At 46.0% G+C, this 23,501-nt stretch overlaps 1 protein-coding gene across 1 annotated transcript in view; it reads right to left on the bottom strand.

Moving 5' to 3' along the window:
• Nucleotides 1-20,059, bottom strand: part of LOC116658023 (receptor-type tyrosine-protein phosphatase T-like) — a 443,338-nt gene extending 423,279 nt beyond the window's left edge. Inside the window, exon 1 of the mRNA XM_032462327.1 lies at nucleotides 19,841-20,059. Within this exon, the coding sequence (XP_032318218.1) occupies nucleotides 19,841-19,928 (88 nt within the window). The 5' untranslated portion in view covers nucleotides 19,929-20,059. The remainder of the gene's footprint in view (nucleotides 1-19,840) is intronic.
• Nucleotides 20,060-23,501: the final 3,442 nt, after the last annotated feature.

Consider the following 23,501-nt stretch of genomic DNA (forward strand, 5'->3'; position numbering starts at 1 on the left):
TACTCATTCATGCAGTCTGTCAACAAACATTAATAGAGCACCCAGAATGTGCCAGGTGCTTCCTACGTGATGAGCAAGACAGAACTGTTCCCTCCAAGAGCCTACATTCAAGTGGGAGAAACAAACTAATCCGTAAATAAATAATTACTCAGAGACAGTTGATGCTATTAACATATCAATATAACCAAGCTAATGTGGTCAGAAAGCGCAGGAGTGATATTTGAGTGACAGTTGAAAAGCAGCAGCATCCCAAGTAGAAAGAACAGCAAGAGCAAAGGCCCTGAGGTGAGCAGAGGTTCTGACTGTCTGAGAAAAGAAAGAAGGCCAATGCGGCTGGAGCAGGAGTCAGCCGACCTTTTCCACACGGAGCCAACCAGGAATTACTTTAGCCTTGGCAGGGCTTAAGTTTCTCCTGCAACTACTCAGCTCCACCACTGCGGCATGAAGACAGCCAAAGATAATTTGCCAACAAATGGGCAAAGCTGTGTCCCCAAATAACATTTTTATGGATACTGAAATTGGAATGTCATATCATCTTCATGGGTTGTGAAATGCTATCCTTTTGATTTGCTATCAACTCTTCAAGATGCAAAACCCATTCTTAGTTGACAGGCCACACACGAACAGGCGGCAGGCCAGATCTGGCCCATAGGATGAAGTCTGGTGGCCCCCTAGACTAGACTCAATCCAGCAATGGCAGTGGGAACAGTGGAAGAGGGGACTGAAAACAGTCTCAGGAGCCAGACCTTAGAGGCAAGAAGCAGTCATTTGGGTTGGGGGCTTCATTCTAAGTGTAAGTAGAGTGATTTGAAACAAGAAAGGGACATGGTCTGATTTATGTTTTTAAAAAATTACTTTGGCAGCTGTGTGGTGGTTCTGATGGTGTCATCAACTTTCTTGAAAAATGTGTCAAGAGGAAGCTGAACACTGTCCTCTTGATGAAGGAGTCCGGAGCACACCATCCTCCCAACAAAAGCGCTACGATCTGTTGATTTCTCTCTGTATCTGAATCACTGACGTTGGGTTTTTTTTTTCTTTAATGTTGATTCTCAAGCCATAATTTTAAAGATTTTCCCATTTTCCTCCATCACTAAACATGGCCTTTGAGACACAATGTTTAAGAGTCCATTTCTAGCAGTTCGCACGTGTGCTTCATTTGATTTCCTTTCACAACGGAAATCATCTGACCAGTAACAAACTGAAGCTGAACAGTTGACCCTGTCCTTACATCTATCAGGCTCCATATCTGCCTCAAACGTATTACTGAGTACCTGCGTCTTCTTTTTTTTTTGTCTTTTTGTATTGAAGTCTAGTTAGTTTATAATGTTGTGTCAATTTCTGGTGTATAGCATGATGTTTCAGTCATACATACACATACAGAATTTCTTTTTCTCATTCTTTTTCACGACAGGTTACTGCAAGATATTGAATATGGTTCCCTATGCTATACGGTAGACACTTGTTGTTTATTTTATATATGGTAGTTAGTATCTGCAAATCTGGAACTCCCAATGCATCCCTTCCCAGCCTCTTTCCCCTCTGGTAACCATGTTTGTTTTCTATGTCAGTGAGTCTCTTTCTGTTTTATAAATAAGTTCATTTGTGTCTTTTTTTTAGATTCCACATATAAGTGGTATCATATGGTATTTTTCTTTCTCTTTCTGGCTCACTTCACTTAGAATGATGATCTCCAGGTCCTCGAAGTGAGTACCTGCATTTTCACATTTCCATTTTCTGCTCATTTTTATACTATAAGAGAAAACTGGAAAAACATCCATCACAGCCATGCAGACAAAGGATGGCAGGAGAGGAAGACTGGCCTCGTCGTTGGCAGACATGAGCCCAACGGCTTCCCTTGGTCTCATAAAGTCCAAATTCAACACCGAGGAGCATGAACGAATAACGAAGACCAGTACTGTGTCTCCCTGCTAATCCTTGCTTATATGAAAGGAAAAGGCTCTCAAGAGACTTGGCCCTTTTTGGCTTTACTGTGTTTACACCAGCCCTGAATCCTGACTTCCAACATCTCCTCTGGAGCCCAGTCTGATCTTCGCATCTGCACGTAGACTGTACTTGGCATCCTGACATTCAGCTTAGCCCAGCAGCCCAGCTCCAGCTAACCCTGCCCTGGCAGAGAGAACGCACCCCCATGGCATCAACCCCAGCAAAGCCTTAACTCCTGACCCCTCTGATCTCTTAAAAATTCAACAACTCTCAAGCCTTGTGAGCTCGGACAAGATTCAAGGTTGATTCTAAATCCTAGTTCCCTCATCTGCTTACTTCTCAGGGTTACCAGTGAGGGTGAAAGGAAATCACGTATTTCAAGCCCTCTGTAAGACCCTTGATAAGTCCATCAAGGTTAGATCAGCCATCAAGTCAAACCCAAACAGAATTTTCCATCCCCGTCTTTCAGTCTCTTAAATTTCAGGCACCCCCTATTCCCAAAGAAGCCTTTAGCGGCAAGGCTTTGAAGAATACAAAAAAGGGGGGTTTTCAGATGTCATTCTGTGGCAGGTAGACTCTAAAATTGTCCCCAATGATCCTTACTTCTCAGTATTCATGCTTGTAGGTAGTCCCCTCCCCTTGAATGTGGGCAGGACCGCTGACTAGCTTCCAACCAACAGAATATGGTCAAGGTGATGGGATGCCATTTCTGCAATCAGTTACATGAGACTGTGACCTCTGTCTGACTAGCAGACTCCCTCCCTTGCTGGGGAGATGGAGCGGGCCCCTGTGTTGGGGAGGCCCATGTCACAAAAAACTAAGAGTGGCCTCTGGCCAACAGGCCAAGTGCAACAGGACTGTGGGAAGTAAAACCCTCAGTCTGGCAGCCTGCAAAAAAACTGAATGCTGCCAACAACTTACATGAACTTGGAAAGAGATCCTTCACAGTCAAGTCTTCAGACGAGATCACTGCCCTGGCTGAGGAATGGACAGCAGCCTCAGGGAGCCTGAGAGAGCAGCTCAGATGTGCACAGACTCCTGACCCCACAGAAACAGCGAGATAACAAATGTCGTTTGTGGTCAGTGGCTGAAGTGGTTCAGTAAGTGTAGTCCTCAGCGGCTAACTTTGTTAACTAACACAGGGTCCCTTTCAATTTGAATTTCTCAAGTCATCCTAATTCAGAAGTCACATGGTGGCAACTCTCTGTACACCTCCAGCTGCACTGTGCTGGGCTGTCACAAATTTAAAAGAATGGACTAGACACTGATGTCTTTCAAAGAGCCACTACGTGAAACACACCTTGACCCCCTTTCCTCCAACAGAGGGACGTCATTTGTCCAATCTTCCTCTTTGATGCAAGTGACAAGGAGGAAAATCAAACCACGCCATCTCTGGGTCTAGAAGGAAGGGATACCAGCACTCGGCCTGGCCTGCCTCACACCAGGAATGCAGTTAAATGGTTCTGAGTCATGAGCCTCCCCAGACTATTTGGATAAAACTGGCATCAGAGGAAGCCAGTAGTGGAGTATCCTTCAGCAGCTACTGTCTTACTGTTTGCTATCAAAATCTATCTTCGATAGCAATTTTTCCATGCCAGCATGAATTTCTCACGCTAAATACAAGTTATTTTTAACTAAGAGCCTTAGGCTGTAAACTTGCTCCCCCTGAAGAGTCAGGTCAAGCAAAATCAAAGGAGTCAGAGAAAAAGAGGCAAAATACTCCTCCAAGGAAACGCCACGTGCCCTGTTCCACCACTGTCCTCTCAGTGCTCTTGCAGGACCTCTGGCCCTTTCTCTCTGCCTCTCTTCACCTGTACTTTTCTTAATGCATTTCCTCTGACCAGCTCTTCGCCCTCCACTCCATCTTCATTCCAGCTGCTCCTAGAAAACTTGCCTTTATGATATCAGATCTTTCTAGATAGCTAAAGTTTGCTCTTTAATTCAATTTACTACTCTAAATACTTAAACCCAGGGTTTATCAGGCTGAAGGCATCAGGCTAATCATGCTAACCACCATAGCAGACAGTTGAAGAGCTGTGTCTGCAAAGCCTCTAAAAATGTTCCACAAATTTCCCTTCCCTCCCACATGATAGAATGGGACCACGGTGCACACTGCAGGTTCAAAACCTAAAAAGCAGGTTTCAGGCCTTTCCCTGGCCCTCAGTTCCTATGTGGCCTTGGTTTGTCCTTTATTGCATCTAAGATTCAACCTCTTATCTGCAAAAAAGGTAGTTGCACATATTAAGGGCAAGAGTTAAAACGGAATGCTGTGCCTGAAAATACTGTAGAAAGTGTTATAAAAGTAGAATCGTTGGCAATAAAGAAAACAATTTAGCCTTTTCTTATAACTCAGAGTTATCTGTAGATCAGTCATTGTATTCGGAGTCCCACACCTGCTTCTTCCTCCTGACGTCGTAATTGTCACGACCGCCATGGCATCTTGTGCCAAGCAGCAAGGTGTAGCCTTCAGGGCCTTCAGCAGAGTAGCATCCCCTGCCCACATGCCTAGCAGCCCCGCTACCAAGTTTACTGAGATCTCATTGCTGCTTCCTGCGGTTCTCCTGCTCCTCTCCAGCAATCAGGTCACCACTTCTTCTGTTAACCACCACTGCGAGCATGTCTCTCTGAAGCAGCCTGTCTCCTTCCCTCTAAACTGTCTGGGCTTTGACATCATATACAAACGTGTTAGAACTGCATGTAAAGTGAGAGCTACAGCCGCCGGATGAGAGTCTGGGAGCTCTCCCTTAGAGGAAAGACAGAAGCTGCGTGTGGGTTTAACATCTACTGTGTAGCCCAGAGACTCTTTAGCTTCTTTCCAAGATCTTCACAGCACACCAGAAGGTGAACAGTAGGATTCAGGGCAAGAAAGAAGCTTTTACATGATGTCTGGTGTATAATTACTATTTACTGTCTCTACATAGGACCTCACTTGGTGCCTACTTACATGCACAGACATGTATCTGCACACCTAATATTCAAAGGTCAGGAGACCATGGATGTATCTGATATGCAGAAGGAATTCCCATTTAACAATGATCATAAATTTCACACAGTTTAGTCACCACTTTACATATGTTATTTCACATAATGCTCATAACTGTCTAATGAGATACGTACTATCATCCCCCATTTTGAGATAAAGACATCTAAGGCCCAGAGAGGTTAATTAATTTGCCCAAAGACATACAGCAAGTAAGCAAGATGATGAGAGATCCCAGGCAGTCTGAGCCCATAGCCAGTCCAGATGGGAATGAAAACATCTCCAGAGACTGTTGCAAGTTCAAGTCACATTATCAGTTTTTCCTAACAATGAACATTAAACTCTAAAATCCACCCACTGAACTGAGACTTATCACAATTTGCACATAAATTAGTATATCTCAAAAATTCTTAGAAATCACCATTGCTATTACCACTTGCCAGGTGTTTTATATGCATCCTCTCAAATGGTCGCAACTGCCCCTGCCAGATGGTGAATCTAGGCTCAGAAAGGCACAGTCACTCACCCAAGGACACACAGCTATTAAGTGGCAAGAGCTGGGATTTCAATTCAATTTCTGACTTCAACGCCTATCCTCTCTCCAACATGCTGAGCGACTCAAGACAAAATAGATTTCAAGGCAAACTATTCTTTTACGCTACAATCATTCTTTGCAATTCAGTCTGTTTCTCTAAATCTTGCACAGCTTTGAAACTGAAACAATATTGGCCTGGAAGTGAACACAGCTTGACTGAAACCTGAATTTGGCCAGTTAATAGCTATGTGACTTTGGGAATGTCACATAACCTCACTAAGATTGTATTCCTTCACAGCGATCCAATTTCAGAGACTTTATGAAGATTTATGTGTGACATACCGATGTGTCCTGGTCCCTAGCACACAGAGCACGCTTTAAAAACTCTTCTGTTAATTCATCAATTATTATTTTCCCACTTGAAAACATGGAATTGCAGGTTGAGATTTCAGACTGACAGATTTAAGATAAACTAGCCATTATTATATAAGACAGAACACAGAATCTTCACATCAAAAGTAAACTCGCTGAAAGTGATCTTAGAAATCACTTCCTATCCGTTCGTTCACCAACCCTGAGTACCATGTTTAGGAACTGGGCTGAGCACACGGGATCAGCAGTGAGCAGAACCAAGTCCTGACACTGGTGGAGCATAAATTCTAATAAAGAGTCAGAAAATAAACACAAATAAATAGGCTATTTTAGAGGATCAAGTGTTATGAATAGAGATGGTAAAACTCCCTCTCATTTGGCTGAGATGGAAACTGTCCTCCAAACCAGAGAATGGACTTGACTGGCTAAAAGCCCCACATGAAATTAATGGTATATCTTTGCTCCCTAGACCAGCCGTCCTCACATTTTTACAAGTGCCAGAGTCACCTTGAGGGCTTATTAGGGCAGACTGCTGGGCTCCACCCCCAGAGCTTGTGACTCAGTAGGTCTCTTGTGGGTCCCCAAATTTGTACTTATAAAAAGTTCCCAGGTGATGTTGATGTTGTTGGTCCAGGGACCATTTGAGAACCACTGCCACTGCGGAATACAGCCATACCAGAAAGCAGTGAGGCAGGGCGAGAGGATAAATACCCCAAGCCTCCTCCTCCTGCCTCGTACTCTCCTGCCAGTGCTCCGCATCTGCTTACTACAATCAGGACCAGCGGGCAAAGGAGTCACAGCCCCTGGAGCTCAGAGCAGTGCAGAGCAGGGCTCCATGAACACAACTCCCTTCCCCTGCCCCTTTGCCAATTAAAAGGTACTAATAACCTCCCACTGTTCCTAGTCTCTCGATGTCTCAGCATCCCTTGTAGGTTTCCTTAACCCCAACTCCATCCCATATACAGTCTCTTTGTTAAAGTCTCATGACACATTGGAATTGAATTCTGTTTTCTGTCTGGATCCAGAGAAATACATCACCAGACCCCAGACAGCTCCTCCAGTGGTGATACTTTCTGAAACTGACAAAAGAAAGCTATTCTATTTCTTCCTACAGAAATATCTATCAAATGCAGGCCAAATATCAGATAATCCTTTTTTGCTACATAAATATGAATTATACATGCAACTTGCAGGAACCTGCACAGCGTATGCAACGAGATCACTCTGAAGAGAGCTTTATGGCCCAGGCTAGGCATTAGAGTGACCAGTTCAGCCTGGTTTTCCTGGTACAATCCCGGATTTAGCACTGCAGGTCCCACATCCTGGGAAACACCTCCATCCTAGACAAAGCAGGACAAGTGGTCACCCTCACCACGTGCTCTTGTGCTCCAGCAATAGCACCACCACCAACATGACTAGCATTTGTTGAGCTGTTTCCACCAGCCTGGCCCCAGGGTAAGCATTTTACATTCATCACCTCACTGATTCCTCACAACCACCCTACAAGCAAGTTACTGTGATTAGCCTCATTTCACAGATAATAAAATTAAGGCTCAGAGGGCTCAAATAACTTGTTCAAGGTCACACAGCTTATAAAGAGCACAGCACTGACTTGAGCCCACACAGCCTGAGATCAGAGTCTGCGCTTTTAACCATTACGGTTTCCTTCATGTCCAAGCAGATGGGTCCACCTACACCAGACCTGATTCCACAAGAAGAGCCAAGAACTACCAAAAAGTCATATTAGGAACAAGCAGAAAAACTGCCATCACAGGAGCAAAAACTGACACATTCTTTCTTCTGAGCACACAATGAAAAACTCAGTGGGGAGGTATTTGGCACCTTTGGAAAATTAGAGATAAAATTACGTAGGCTCATATTTCAGAACCAAAGATTCTTGCTGCAAAATCTGAGACGTTCAACACTTGACAGTGCATCCTACAAATGCAAGGGAAGTCCCACCTGATGGCTTAGCCTTCAGCCTCTCATTTGCAAAACTCAAATAATAATCACCTCTCAAATCCACAGGGTGACTATCTTGTGGGTTAAATTAACTCAATAAACTATAGTCAGCCAAAAAGTGTTTTCCTAAAATGCTGTGTTTGGTGGAGACCCAGAGGTCCAAAGACCGTAGTCAAGGATGAACCCTTCATCCCAACTGAGTTTCTGGTGGGTGTGGCACCTTCAGCTGCTGAGCCTCCAATGTGCAATCAGCCACATGCAGGGGCCCAACTTTTGTCCCAGGACAAGGGAGGGTCCTTCCTCTCTATGAATTACCCTGTTTTTAAGACTGGGATGGTTGATATGTCTTTGGGAAGAAGATGGGGCTTCTCTCTTGGGAAGACAGCCCCTCTCTCCCATTCCTCTTACCACCATAAAAGTCTTCTAACATTCAACATCATGTGATGAAGGACCCGGACTCTGAAACGAGACTACAAGTACGACCGTGGCCAAGCCTTTGAACCTCCCTAAACCCAATTTTCTTATCTGATATATGAAATTGTTGGGCCTGCTTCATGAGGTCATTATGAGAATTAAATGAAATCTTAGAACTCCCCCACAGGAATTCTCATCGAAAATTCTGAAGGAAGGCTTTCCACCCAGGAATTTCAAATAGGACCTAAATGTTTCCCCTAAGTATAAATTTAGCACAGCACCTGGCACAGAGTAAACTGAAGAGAGAGCAGGAAGCAGTGGCCAGGAACACAGATTCCAGCCTCAAATTGCCTGAGGTCAAGCCTTGGCTCTACCACTCACTAGCTATGCGACCTTGGGCTAACCACTGTACCCACATCGTAGGACTGCTAAAGAAGGCTCTTTAAGTGACAATTAGTAAAGCCTCTGAAAAACGTCTGGCTCATTTGAAGAGTGTTAGTGTTCACTATCTGGTGTACCTATTCCCCTGGTGTTCAGTTTGAATCCTTCATGCTCGGCAGACATACCCCAGTGCACCTGTGATCTTCATAACTTTTGAATCTGGTTCCCTATTATTATTCCCTTATCATCCATCATTTCACCAAATGACTTGTCATCTCCCTGTGTTTTCTGCTTTCCATTCCAGCATAAGCCAAATGCTCCTCTCCTCGGTATCCTCCTTCGGGTTTAGAAATCTTCCTCCCAGGAGAGTGCAAATTCCTTCCAACATACTCTAATCAGGACTGTTCTGATGGAGTTGCTGTTTGAAATGAACAATCCTGGACACATATTCTGTTTGTTTCATCTCCTAGACCTGGGGATTTCACAACTCACTCCTTTTGAATGGACCATGGATGGTGTCAAATAACAATCCTGATTAATCAGGAAAGGGCAGATTTTTAGTATTTTAATCTCTATCAAAGATCGCAAATGATTTGTTTTTCAGGGGAAACAATCAAAATTCTAAAGCCAGAGACTAGAACTCCAGCCCTTAAGAAACAAAGAAGTCATCTGGTCATTTTACAGATGGGAAAACTGTGCCCAGGTTTGCAGCATCTCTAAACACTGAAAACATTATTCCTCTGTGTCAAATGTGTCCTCCTTGGGCCTCAAGCAAACCTAGAGGCCGTCCCATGGAAGAATCTCTGCTATTTCTCCGCTGAGGCCCCAGGAGAGAGGAGGTGTGGGAGGTGGATGGACACTGATGCCTACTAAGGTCCCTTCCACTGAGGACTCATCACTCATGCGTAAGTATCTCCCTGTATCTGTGACACAATTCTCTACTTTGCTCCTCCTAAGCAGATGCAGGGGGCCTTACAATTCACCATAGGAATCCTCAATACAGACTTTGAAAGAAGCCTTTCCATACAGAAAATAACACCAAAATTTGTTTTGAAAGAATGATTGAAGAACAGTTCACATGTTTAAAATCTCCATAATTTGCAACAAATCTTAAACTGCAAGGGTGTCACTTTTTCAGGAAATAAATTAAATGCAGAAATATTACAAAGAGAAGCATAATTTAATTAACACTTATGTTCTTCTCTATCAAGAATTATCAACTAATTTTAACAAGGTTTTAAGAGTATTCTCCTTTTCAGATGAAATGGAATATTACAAATTAAAGCCAAAACGCCCCTTACGTATCACCTCAATTCCATTTCTCCCCACCCCTCTTCTACGAAGTGTAGCTTTCCATTATGCTTTTTATACTAACATAAACATAGTGTGATTATTAACACAACATTTGATTGCTATATCCACAAAACTGGCTCTTTCCCCTTCCTAGAGAAAAGGATGTGGACTTGCACATGCTGAGTTTGCTTCATGAACCAGAAGAACCTAATCATATTTGTAAATATCCCTTAATAGATGCTCTTATTTTAGATAAGATCTTCCAAGATGCTATTCTTGTATAAGCAGGATTCTGCCAGCGTTGAAGATGTCCCTACAACTGTGCATCCCTAAAGGGGAACCAAGAGGCCAGAAAAGGTCAGACCAAGATACACCACGTCTGCTTCACATCTGGGTAGTCACCTCACTTCCATGATATCCGGTATCTTTGACTAAATAAGTCAGGAATCTACTGAAGCCTGGCGCACATACAAGGTCTTGTCAGATAATCTGTAATCCATTTTAACTATGTCACGGTGTCAGAAGCGGGGCAGCCATGACAAGCTCACTATCATGGCCAGATTTTAATCAGAGATCAGACTGTCACAAAGAAGGAAACAGTAAGTAAAACATGCCTGAAACGTGAGAATTTCTGTGAGAGGAGCTGAGTCAAGTGGAATCTATTCACTGTCTCTCTGCCTCCAATCATTTGGACCTTGTATATAATGTAAAAGACAGTTGAGACAAGGGCAAAGAGTCCAAGGCATAGATCCTGGAATCAAAACAGTGGCTAGAACTAAGACTCTCTAAAGGGAGTTGAAACCCCAAAAGGAGGAAATGTCTGAGATTTGAATCAAAAGCCTATGGATCACAAAGGGATGGCCCAAAATTAGACACATGAAAAGGCCGGCTGGGATGGAGGAGGTACCAAAGGCCCCTAGAGGTCCAGGTGGTCAGCAACTTTCCAAGGACAGATGACAGTGGCTGAGGTTTTGGAGGTGAGAGGAAATGAAAATACAACTGAGAAATGCTTCAGTGCTTGCTAAGTCCATTCTCAGCTGAAAGCAATAACAATGTGCTTTTTGCACACAAGTGATTTTAAATGTATCCTGAAAGTTTAATGTGTGGTAAGAGGTAAAGATAATGCAGGTAAGAAAGCTCTGACTTCATCAACCTTCACTAAAAGAGTGACCAATAGAGAGAGCTGGTCCCAAGCTAAACTAAGAGATTCTGTTTTAAAATATGTATTCATCTCTATAGACAATGGTGACCTTGGGACTCTGGGATTCATTCAGGTTTAAGTGCACTCCTCCATTAAAAATGGCCTTCAGTGTGTCAAGTCCCAGAATTAACATTCTACTTGGAACACACATCCTCTGTGCAGAAAATTTTAAAGACTTAACTGAAATGGAAAATTTTCACGAAGTATACCTCCCGAAAAAAAGTTTTATAAACGTTTGTTTTAACAAAAGGTGGTATGGTACTTGAGTTCAGTTAAGGTGTTTACAAGTTTGAGCTGAGCATCTCAACTGTTGAAAACTTTTAAGTTTCCTCTTTCCCAGGAGGTCCCACAGTTCCTCCGTAAATCCAGTTTAAAAGACCTCAAGACAACGCAACCCAAGTGTTAGAGAGCTGCCCTCTGCTTTGTTCCAGACAACTGTGTTTAGAGGAAGACAACCATCCTGAACTGGAGCCAGCCGAGATACAGGGGAGAGGCTGGCAGTGCTCCTGGCTTCTGAATATAACTGATCATTCCTCTCACCCCTCCAGCCCCAGCCCTGGTTTGAGACAGGTCAGCATCTTGCTTCAAGTCTTGGTTTCTGAACTTTTGGAGCTGAAAGCCACTCCCCCAACCCAATGCATACATTTCCTATAACAAAAGGTGAAAAGATAATATGAAAGGCAAAAAGGTGGTAAATGGACAATATTTGGCAGAGGAAAGATTCACTAAAAAAAAAAGAAAAAAGTAACAGTTAAGACATCAGGAGCTCTGGATCCTGGAAACAGGAGAGGAACTGGACATGGAAATGGCTCTGAACTCAAAGCTGGTACAGTGGAGCAGAACGAGGTCCTGGACCCGGTCCTGCATGTACAGCTGTGCCGGGTCCACATAGCCACATGCAGCAGCCCTGACCCAGACACTCAGGAAAATTATGCCCTCCCTCCCTCCCACCAGGAGGGGTGCTGACACCCAGCCTTGCACAGCCTGATTTAGCAGGACTGAAGATGACAATGAATAAATGAGAAACTGCTCCAAAATCCAAGCCCCTGAAAGTGGAAGCCAGACCAGCACTTCCCCAAGTCAGATGAAGGGAAAACTCAAGGTATCTTGGTTTCCTTCTTCCTCAAGGTCACCTTGCAGAGATGAGACCAAAAGGGGACTGGAACCACCATAAACTGGTGACCCTCCCGTCTACTTATAGACACTGCCTAGACAAGCACAATGAGGATCTTTGGAACCACCCTTCCACCCACCCACACACCAAGCAAACAAGTAATCTGTGAAAACAGGTAAATCCCTGGAGCACATCCCCATCAGGAAGTCAAAGGTCTGGTCAGTCCATTTGGATTTTGACAAAACCACTCTTCACTGGAAGATCTCATAGTTATCCTGAAAATATTACTGCAATCGAGTTTCTCCTGTAATGACTGTACTATTGCCACAGCAATCAAAACTAACAGTACAGGCAGGACATGTGTTGATCCATATAATAATCTGTATATTTACATTAAACCTTTCAATCACTGTAACCTAATAAATTCTCAATTTTGATTTTATGTGACAAGAAACTCTAGGAATGTCAGAAAAAAAAAAAAGCCTAAAATAAGTACTAATTTGTAAAACTGGGATATGCAATAAAAATAGTAAATTTCAGCTAAATTATATTATACCCTTCATCTACTGGTATTTTTTATAAACTGATTCTTGTGGAACCTACATACTAGTGCGAACATCTTACAGTGTTATAAACACATACTACTCCAACTTGTAGGATAAAGCTTGAAAAGTTTTCTGATGGATCTTCGTATAGTTCATTTTTTACTTTCTGACCTTCATAATTAACTGTTTTTAAGATTTGGACTAAGTCCATTCTAAGACAATAAGTCTCTCTACTCAAAGTCCTTTAAAGAGTAAAATCTTGACACTGCTCTGACACTGGTGCCCAAAATAATAAAAAGAATTAAAAGATTTGAACACACGTTAAAAATGACGTTTGCATTTTTCTCTAAGATACTCGCTTTCCTATCCTATGTGTCTTTTATCTGAGGTTCCTACGGTAGGCAGCTCCTAACATGGCTCAAAAAGTGCCCCCCTTCCTGGTAGTCAAGCCCTTGGGTGATTTCCTCCCCTTGAGTGTGAGCTGGACCTAGTAACTTGGCAGGAGTAATGAGACGTCACCTCCAAAACTAGGTTACAAAAGACTGATTTCCATCTAGCTCATACTGTCTTTTTTTTTTTTTTAAATGCACACAATCCTGGGTTCAATGCCCAGTGCCTCCTCTAAAAATAAACAAACAAACCTAATAATCTCTCCTCCAGAAAAAAAAAAAAGTTCTCCTTGCTAACATGAATTCATGCTTAGTTCCAAAGAGACAAACAGCTGACCCTCCGAAGATGAACCGTAACCATCCACCATGAGTTATGAGAAGACCATGAGAAATGGTTACGTGATCTCACAACAGGGGTAAAAGAGGAGTAAAGCAAAGTCGGGGTGATGTGAGAGGAAACAGGCTTTCCAGGGTCCCGGGAAGCTGGAGCTGGGAACCTGGGTGACAGCACCACGTCCTCCCCACATGAGGACAAGCATCATCGAGCCCAGAATGTTTGAGTTTAATAAACATCTTTTTAAGAGCAGCACATGGACTGCTGGTGCCAGGTTCTTTCAGGGTGTTGATGGAGGCCCCCACAACACACAGTAACGGAGCTGTTTTCTCACCTCTCATCTCTGGAAGCTGTTCATCCTGTTAGGAAACTAAGGGGCCAAACATATGTTGTATCTGCTCCTGAGCAGGAGGGCCTCCACTCTTCTGTTAAACTTCTACATCCTTGGCTTAATGAGGAAGGAAATGAATGAATGGTCGATTCCCTCCCCTTACCAATCCAAACCCTACCAAAACACTCCAGGCACAAAGCATTCACGTCTTCAATTTTAACAGATGTTGCCAAATGAGCACTCAAAAAAGCTGTTTCAATACTCACTATTCAACAATGAACAAAGCCACCTAATTGCTCAGATCCTCGTCAAAACTTGATAGTCTTAAACTTTTCCATTTTTGCCAAACCGATGAGGGGGAAGACACATTAGCTCCGTTGGCTTAATTCACAGTCTAAAGAGCCTAAAAGGGAGGCAGGGGGAACAGCACCCAAGAACAACGCCTTGCAAACACCAAATGCAACAAACTATCTGGGAGACTAGCGAGGCATGAGAAAGAGTGATGCCATTTACTCGGTGCCTGTTTTGTGCCAAGAATTGAGCTTGACAATTTACAGGAGTACGGGAGCCCTCGCCGTACTGGGTTATGGGTGGGCCCCCCTTTGCAGGTGCAGAAAGAAAGGCTGAGAACAGTGAAATAACTTACCAAGTTCACACCACAAGCCCAGAGCTGGGATTTATAGTCACACAACCATCACCACCTTCCAGTTTTCAAATCTTCCCATCCCTCCGAAACACTCTCTCTTGCCCACATCCCTGCTCCCATGCCCAGCCCCAGGCAATGACTGTTCTGCTTTCTGTCTCCATAGATCTGTCCTTTCTGAATATTTCATATAACACATAATCTTTTGCATCTGGCTTCTTTTGCGCAGCTTAATGTTTTTTGAGGTTCATCCATGCTGTAGCATCATGCATCAATAGTTCATTCCTTTTTATAGTTAGTCGTGTTCCGTTGGATGGATTCACCAGTTGATGGGCATCTGGTTTGTTTCCAGCTTCTGGCTCCCACGAATAATGCTGCTCTGAACACTCACATCCGTACCTTTGTGTGGATATGTTTTCCTTTCTGTTGGGTACATTCCTAGAAGCAGAATGACTGGATCCAATGGCAGGTGCACATTTAACTTTTTAAAGAAACTGACAAACTGCTTACCAAAATGGTGTCGCCATGTTTTTTCACTCCCTCCAGCATCCAGTGTGTCAGCTGAACATTTAAGAGACTGGAAAGACTTTCTATCTGTTCTACTTGTGCACCAGTCAATGTATGTGTGCCAGATGTACTCCAGCCACCAGGCTCCAGGGTGAACAAAAGTGTAAGTCTGTCACACTGGAGACTCACCTCAATTTATTAGTTACCCACCAGTCTGATGGTGGATTTGACGGGCTTCTGAGCAGCCCTCACCTGGGTAAATACCTAGGACGGACAGAGGGAAATAACACTGAAATTTTGAAATAAAACAGGCAAGCAGATTATCATTTCTCAGCGGCTCCTCACCTTTTCACCACTCTGCCTTTTTGACATATTAATTCCCATTTTTCACAGTTGACCTCTGGTAGCTCCCTTGGGATCTAAGCCTCGAATCCTCACTGCATCCTTCTGTATCTTTTTTAGAACCTGCAACTCTTACCAACAGGGGACACCTAACTGATAGTATCGTGTTCATTTCGCCCTCTTCCAGGCAAATAAGAGTGTCCAGCAAGACCACATCCAATGCTGACTCCCATCACCCCAACTGCCCACGCTGGCCCACTCGGACACAGCACCCATGAGCCCCACTGTCCCTTTAGCTGCATCTGATAGCTATTAATCCGCAAAAAAAAGAAAAAAAAAAAAACCACAGCTTTCTTCTTCTCCAAACCAATTTGAATCCATTTTATAAGATTTCACAAGGCACTCTAACTTGCTTTCTAATATCTACATGGTGCTGCCTCCTGGCCCCAATTCCGTAATGTGCCTGCAAATGCTATTACATCTGTCAGGCGTGGTTTGTTTTCAATAATCTCATAGCTTTTTTATTTATTGGAATGCCACAGCCCTCTATATGTTTACTTAGTCTTTGCTTGTTTATCGAGCACACAAAGCATCTTTCCCTCCACTGCCCCTGAGTGTCATGCACCTGACTTCTACGTTAGGTAAGAGATGGAAATGGAGCAGGAGACAGAGCCCTGAGGCAAGGAGGACTGTGTGTGTGTGTGTGTGTGTGTGTGTGTGTGTGTGTGGTGGGGGTGACAGGAAGGGAGAGAAGATGTACAGGAACACTTTCCTGTTACAATGTGCGACCACTTGGTTTCTTGCCATTCTCATTTGCAAGGTAAAACATGCTTGGAACTAAACACGCCCCTCTAAACCCTTGAATGGCCACATGTATTAGTGCCACCTGTTTCATTCTAAATCTCTTTGTGAAAGTGGTTGCAGAGAATCAACCACCCCCCTTCAAAAGAAGAAAAGGAGAAAAACTAAAAATCATCACCAAAACTCAGCCATCTAATTTTCAATTCCTAACATCAGTGCCCCCTTGGCCCGTATACAGACCCCAATGCCAGGGAAAGTGAGAGACAAGGCCCCCCTTCAGGATCAAGCAGTACAATGCACTCTGCGTACATCATCTAGTCTAGTCTTCATGAAATCTAGTGAGGCAGCTATAATCATTCTCACCTGACAGATGAAAAGCTGGAAGGTCAATGACTTGCCCAAGCTGGCACAGCTAGAAAGTGGCAGGGGCAGGATTCAAACTGAGGACTTCAGACTTCAAATCTCATCTGCTTTTTGCTAAATCAGGCTGCCTCCCGCGTTCAACTCCTCTGTCCCCCATCACAGTTGCCACAAGACTCTACCATCTCTTCATATCATTAGTAAATATTCATCAAGGAACCCACTGCCTGTATGGCATCGCTCTTGTTTCCACAGCAACACACTGCCAGAGAGTCATGGGAGTATCCCGGGCTCAAAGAATGATGCTGTAATGTCCTGTGATCGTGGCTTTGAAAGGTGACAGTTACACCACTACAGAGAATGCTGCCTCAGCTGGCAGCCTGGAGCCCACAGGAGCTGTGCTGGGGCTAAGCAAGAACGAATTAAGGAGAGGAGAATGGCAGTGGGTTGTAACCCAAGAAGATGGTCAGCTTCCACTAGAAACATGTCTGCAATTGTTGCTGAAATGAATCCAAGCCAGGTTTGCACATGAATTGTTCTTTTATTAGGAAACAAATCAAGCAATCCAGGAGAGAAAGTGAAATCTGACTGTGCTGCTAACAGTTCCCCAGAGGTATCTGGCAATGATTATCGAGTTAAACAATGACATTGCTAACAACTGACAATCGCCAGCGAGTGAGTCCCTTCTAGGATTCATTTTTCGCTCTCAGTGTACGGATGCTGAAACCCACTAGTAAATAAAGTAATTATCCCCTTATCCATTTGTTTAACTGATTCCCTCTTTCCTCATCTCAAATCATGTTTTGCCACACTCTTCGCAAGATGATTTTAAATGCTTTTTAAACTCTTATTCCTTACAAACATCATCCTGGCTCATGAAACACATCTTGAAAGAAGGAAGACGGAAAATGCCTGTTGATGACAAGCTTTTGCCGCTGACTTTTGGACACCGTGACCAACATGTTACAACAAAACATATCATCCCAACTGTATACCGGATGTAAGCTTACAAATCAAAATTGCTTTCGAGACCGGGGGTTCTCAGGTTAAAAGAATATGGAGAGCACACCACTGAGTTTTAAAATGTTATTATTTACCCAAACTTGCCAAAAGTTTTAAATAAGATTCTTTAGAAGAAATCAAACCAGTGTCATATTTATACTAGATCTGGATTCCAACAATGTCTGCGTTTAGAAAGAAAGAAGTCCATTTTAAAAAGTCAACATTTGCAGCATTCCGGCATCTACAAGTGCAGATGTTTGGAACCTGGAAGGATTAATTTAAATGGTCTAGTTAGTATTAACCCAGAAAGGAGAGAATAGATACATGCAGAATATTTCCGCTTTAACAAATGAGGCTTAGAATGCATCAAATCTTCAACACAAGCTAATCTCCCTCGTTTAAGGAGCCCCTGGAACAAAAGCAGACACTCGGGAAGTACAGGATAGAGTAGGTTTGCAGAGGGTACTCAGCTCAGGTAGAATCAAAAGAAACATAGGATGCCGCCAACAGTAGATTTCTTCCCAAACTGTACTCCAGGATTGCTTTTCTTTCCCGTGTGTTCTGAAGAACAAACAAAGAAAAGGTGCTTGCTCCTCACACTTCTCTAAATGTTTTAACAAAAGGCTGCTGAATAAACACATTACTCATTTAAAAATTGAAAAGAAGTTCTATTCTTGAGATGAAAGCAACTGGATTTGCATTTTAACAGTTGTGGGCGAGCGCCACCTGGCGGGAGCACTCGGAACCGGCGTGCTTTTAGCATCGGGCCGCTTTCCCAACCCCGTACGGTTTTACCGCCCGCTACCCAAGAACGCTTTGAGACCCGCGGCGGAATATGTTTGATATTGTTCTCGCCGCCGAATTGTGAGTACTATTAATGTGTGGCGGGCCGATCAGGCCTTGGAGGATAGTAAAACCTAAGTCACGAATGATGCCTGGTCCCCAGGACTGCCCCCAAACACCCTCCTTCCTTCCCAGCCCTAGCACACCTAATGCAGACCCAAAACGAGGAAAACACGAATTGTGCACCATCTTCAGAACGGTGCTGTGGCTGTCCCTCTTCTCTCATTTGCTAAGCCAGACTTTCAGCTGCACACACGTCAAAAGTATCCTACTCGCCTAACTTCCCAGCCACGAAACAGGATGTCCCTTCACAGAAGTCCCATATTCAGTTCCCATTTTGGCCCAAGGAAGACTCCAAGGCATTTCCGATGGAATGTCACTCCAGCCGTTCTTGGCCTAAGCAGCAGCCTGTTTAAAGAGGTTACACTCCCCCATAGCTTCTTTCTCCCTGTTTCTTCCAGGGTGATAATATAATGGGCACCACTGTTACTCATCAATCCAAAATGAGTTTTTTCCCAAGTTCCACTTGCTCATCTCAGCCGCTCCCTGGGATCCCAGCAACCTGCCCTCAGCGCGGTCACACCTGAACTAATGTGCTAGGAAACTTCAAGGTGATTCTGAACTTGGAAGCACACCTGCACCACTCCCTCCCTTCTCTCCTTACCCCACCGCTTACTCTCTGGGGACTCAAGGCTGGAAACTGCCTCTGGTGGGGTTTGGGGATGTGTAAGACCCCGGATCCTGGTGGCCTCCTGTGCGTGCCAACTTGCCATTAGGAGAATGCCAGGGTAACCCCCCCCCCACACACGGGGAACTACCTCTGCTCACCTCCTTCCCGTCAAACCCAAATTCGAGTCCCCCAAACTTTTCAGGAACATACACGCTCACCGGTCAAAGCCACTCCACCCGAAGGGCCCTAACAAGAGGCCCGTTTACTTTGGATAAAAACCACGGGGTCGGGAGGAGGGGCTGCTGTCTCAGTCGTTAACACAAACACCCCCACAGTGCCTTCAGCAGTATGAGATCAAGCTTTAGGGGCGCGTCGTATTTAGAGCAAGTCTGGAGCTGCCTGTATCTCTCGGGAGAAAAGAAAAGCCACCGCCCTGGCAGCCTCGGCCTGCTGGCGACCGGTCTTCCCCACGAAAAGCGCGCGCTGCCCGGGAAGCTGCCGGGGAGAGGGTGATCCACCCCGGGCGTCGATGCCACTTCTCAGCTCGCCGCCCCAAACACTCAAGCGACAGATTCCGACAAGTGGGAGGCAGCGAGCGTAAATATTCGCCACAGACGCGGAAAGTTACTCGAGCCCGGGGGCCCGCAGGAAAGTAAAGCGGGGCACTTCGCCGAACGCGGGCGGCCGAGAGACACCGAGGGCCGGGCCCGCTGGCCCGAGCACGCCAGGACGCGGCGGTCGGCGGCTGCAGGCGGGGACCGGGGCTCTGGCCGGCGGCCCCGCGCCCCCCAGGAGCCCGCACAACTTTCTCCTCCCGGGCCCGGCGGCGGGCTCCTGGACGCGCCGGGGAGGTAGCGGGGACCGGGGGTGCACTCACCTGCGGCGCTCTGCGCCCGGGCGCCGGGCAGAGGAGGCAGCTGCAGCCTCAGGAGCAGGCTGAGGGCGAGTGCGGCGAGGCTAGCCATCCGGGCGGCGGCGTCTCAGCCCCTTCCCGCGGGGGCCGGGGCCGGGACTGGGGCGGGCGCGGGGCGGCCCCGCATCGCCGGCGCGGCGGCAGGCGGTGCGCGCCGCTAGGCTGCAGGAGCCGGCGCGGCTGCGCTCGGAGCTGAGGCGCGGCGGCGCGAACTGAGGCGGGAGGCTGGGCGGGGGCGGGACGCGGGGCGGGGGGCGGTGTCCCCCGAGTCCTAACGCCGCCGCCGCCCGCCCGGCGCTCCGCCTCGGCCTCGCACACACCCTCGCGCGCACGCCCGCGCCTCGCACACGCCCGCGCCTGGCCCACGCGGGCTCCCCGCGCACCCTCACCCGGCTGGCCGGCTCGAGGCCGCTCGCTCGCACAGTCACGCGCCTACACGCATCACCCCCGCGCCCACACGCCCTGCTGGGTCCTCGCTTCTTCGCCCCGCCGCCACGCTCCGTCTGCCCACCAGAGGCGGTCGGCGGAGGAGGGAGAGAGGGAGCAGCCTTTTGAACTCGGAGTGGGAGAACAGGTGAGTGGGGGGACGGGTGGGTGAGGAGGGAAGGAGGGGGCAGACGTCTCAACACGGGATAGGGGGAGCCAGGTGAAGAGGGGGAAGGGAGGGGCATCTCCCCTAAACTGGGGCTGGCTTCTGCTCGCCAGGGTCAGTCACGCCCTGAGATGAGAATTTCATCTAAGAGTCGTCACCCCCGCCTCCCACCTCTCTCTCTCTCCTGGGTGCATCGATGATGACTGCGCTGCAATCCCCCGACCACCACCACCTCATCAGCCGCCCAGGCACCCCTCTTATTTACCCACAACTCTCCCCTGTTGCCTCCCCCTAGCGGGAGGGGGCGAAGACTGGGCTTGAGGCATCCCATTCTCTCTCTCTGCTTTCCCCCTTCCCCTTCTCCGGAGACAGCACCCTGTAGCTTTTTCCTTTTTCTTCTCGGTCTGAACAAAGACCTGGTTGGAGCTGAAAGCCTAAAACCATACATAGATCAGAGTTCGAGGTGTCCCTTGCAGCCCACAGGCCGGGACTTTGCTCTCCTGGGAGCAGGGATCTCATGGAGGAAACGAGATGCCACTTGGTCCTGGCTGGAGGCCTGGGCTGTAAAAGCCAGAGGCTGAGCCCCTGGGCAAAGCTCAGAGGATTCCTGCTCTGAACCTGGCCAAAAGCCTCTTTCTGTTTCAGCAAACAGCAAGTCCCTCAGCCTTTTCCTTGTTGGGACTCCAAGGATTGGACTGGACAGACTATGGGGGACAAATATGAAAGTCAGGCCTGGCTAGGGTTTCCAAAACTGGGGAGCCTAGGGCTCTGGATTAAGCTGTTATGGCAGAGAACACAGTCTCCCTCCACCCTACCCTAGTTCCCACTAGATGGACTGGAACAACTCCCTTGAATGGAGAACTATTAACTCCCCCAACACTTTACTTGTCATCCCAGGCTAATTCTTCTACAGTCTGTCTCCCCCCACCGCCCCCCTCCACCACCTTCAAAAGGTGAAGGGCTTGGACTAGCCTCTTGAACTAGCCAGTGCAGCCCACACAAAAGATTTGCCAGGGAGGTTGTTCAAAGTTCTGCCTCCCAGACCCCTGTCTGGGGAGAGTGGGATTCCACAGGTCTGGGGGGAGGCCCAGGAGTGGGACCTATTACCAACTGTCTCAGAGATTCTAAATCATTGCACAGATATATACAGAGCACTTAACCATGGGCCCTGCTCTGCTCATCTCTGGGGACATAGATGAGTGGCTCTCAGGACAGTTGGGTTAGGAAGATCCCTTCTGCTCAGGGATAAACAGCTGGCTGCTCCCTCCACCAAACCCTCACCTGAGACCTGTCTCAGGCAGAGGAGTTGTTAGGGAGCCTCCCTGGAAAGGTCCAACCCAAGCCCAAGATCTGTGCCTCTGGGCATGGCTGATCCCAGGGGAACAATTTTCTAATACACCAAGGAGCTTCTAAAACTTGTCCTGGTTCCCTCTGGCTCCTATTCATTACCTCTCTCGAACTCTCAAACTTTCTGGAAAAGTGTAAAATAGCAGTTCTCATAGCGTCTTCAGAGTACAAGCCCTCCTACACCCACACTCAAGAGATGCTATATCTCTGCCCTAAAAACTCCCACTGAATAGGGTTCATGTGGCCCCAAGAAGAACCTTCATTGCAAAGGTAACTGAGCTGTGGAACAGGCACCACTAGCCATTTAGATATTAAGTTTAGAAATTCAATCTTCAGTCAGACTAACCACATGTCAAGTGCTCAGTAGCTACACATGGTTAGTGGCTGCCATATTGGACAGCACATTTCTATCAACACAGAAAAGTCTTTAAGACAGCACTGGTCCACATACAGCCCATGGGCCAAGTCTGGCCCACTGCCTGTTTTTTTAAATAAAGTTTTATTGGAACACAGCCATGCTTATTCCTTTGTGTCCTGCCTATGGCTGCTTTTTGCAGAAAGTTCTATTAGTGCTGCTCTCAAGCCAGCAAACTACTGTAATAGGGAACAACCTTTGTATTCTATTACTAGCTAATCACTAAAGGGATGTTGCCTATAAGTTTAAATTATACGTAATAGCCCATCTCTGGGAACCCTGCCTCCCAGGTGATGAGCATTAAGCTAAAATAAATACCTTTGTTTAGCTCACAAGAAACACCAAGACCAGGCCCAGCCGTGAATGCCTGCAGAAAGAAAGAAATTAACACATACCCCCCCCTCAACTCCCCACCACCCACCACCCGGAATCTGACCAGAACCAGGAAATGTTTGACTTTACCCTCTCCCCTTTTAGTATAAAAGCAGCCTGAATTCTACCTGAGGGGAAGATGGTTCTTTGGTTCTAGTTTACTATCTTCTCAGTCTGCTGGCTTTCTGAATAAAGTCTCTGTTCCTTGCCCCAACAACTCGTCTCTCGATTTATTGGCCTGTCATGCAGCAAGCCGTATGAGCTTGAACTCAGTAACACTACCACCTGAGGATTCCTTTGTAAAGTTCTGCTTGTAGGTGCATCAATGTTATTGGATAATGCGTGTTTTTTATATAATAAAATGAGTTATGAGGTTACATTTAAAAAATACTTACAGTTTTTAAGTTGCATTTGAGTTATTTATATTTGCATGTCTCGACAGAAAGCACTAAGGTATATTAATATTTCTGCCATAAAAAACATTCAAATAAGCCACAACCTGCCGCCCCCCCCCCCATTTTTATAAAGTTTTATTGGAACACAGCCCTGCATATTTCTTTACATATTGCCTGTGGCTACTCTCTGCACTAAAGAGGCAGAATTGAGTCTTTGCGACAGAGATTAGCCCGTATCACTGAAAATACTTAGTGTCCTTATCCTTTACAGAAAACGTCTGCCAGCCCCTTCTCCATAGCCAGTATTAACAGCACAATCTGAAAATCACTGGTGAAAAACTGGTTCTCAAAGTGTGGTCCTTGGACCAGTGGCATCAACATCACCTGGGAACATGTTAGGAATGTGGATTCTCAGGCCTACCCGAAACCCATCTGAATCAGAAATGATGGAGGTGGGGCCCAAGAATGTGTGTTTTACCCAGCCTCCCAGGTGATTCTGATACA

Source organism: Camelus ferus, chromosome 19 (genome assembly GCF_009834535.1).
Source record: "Camelus ferus isolate YT-003-E chromosome 19, BCGSAC_Cfer_1.0, whole genome shotgun sequence".
Taxonomy (NCBI): Eukaryota; Metazoa; Chordata; class Mammalia; order Artiodactyla; family Camelidae; genus Camelus; species Camelus ferus.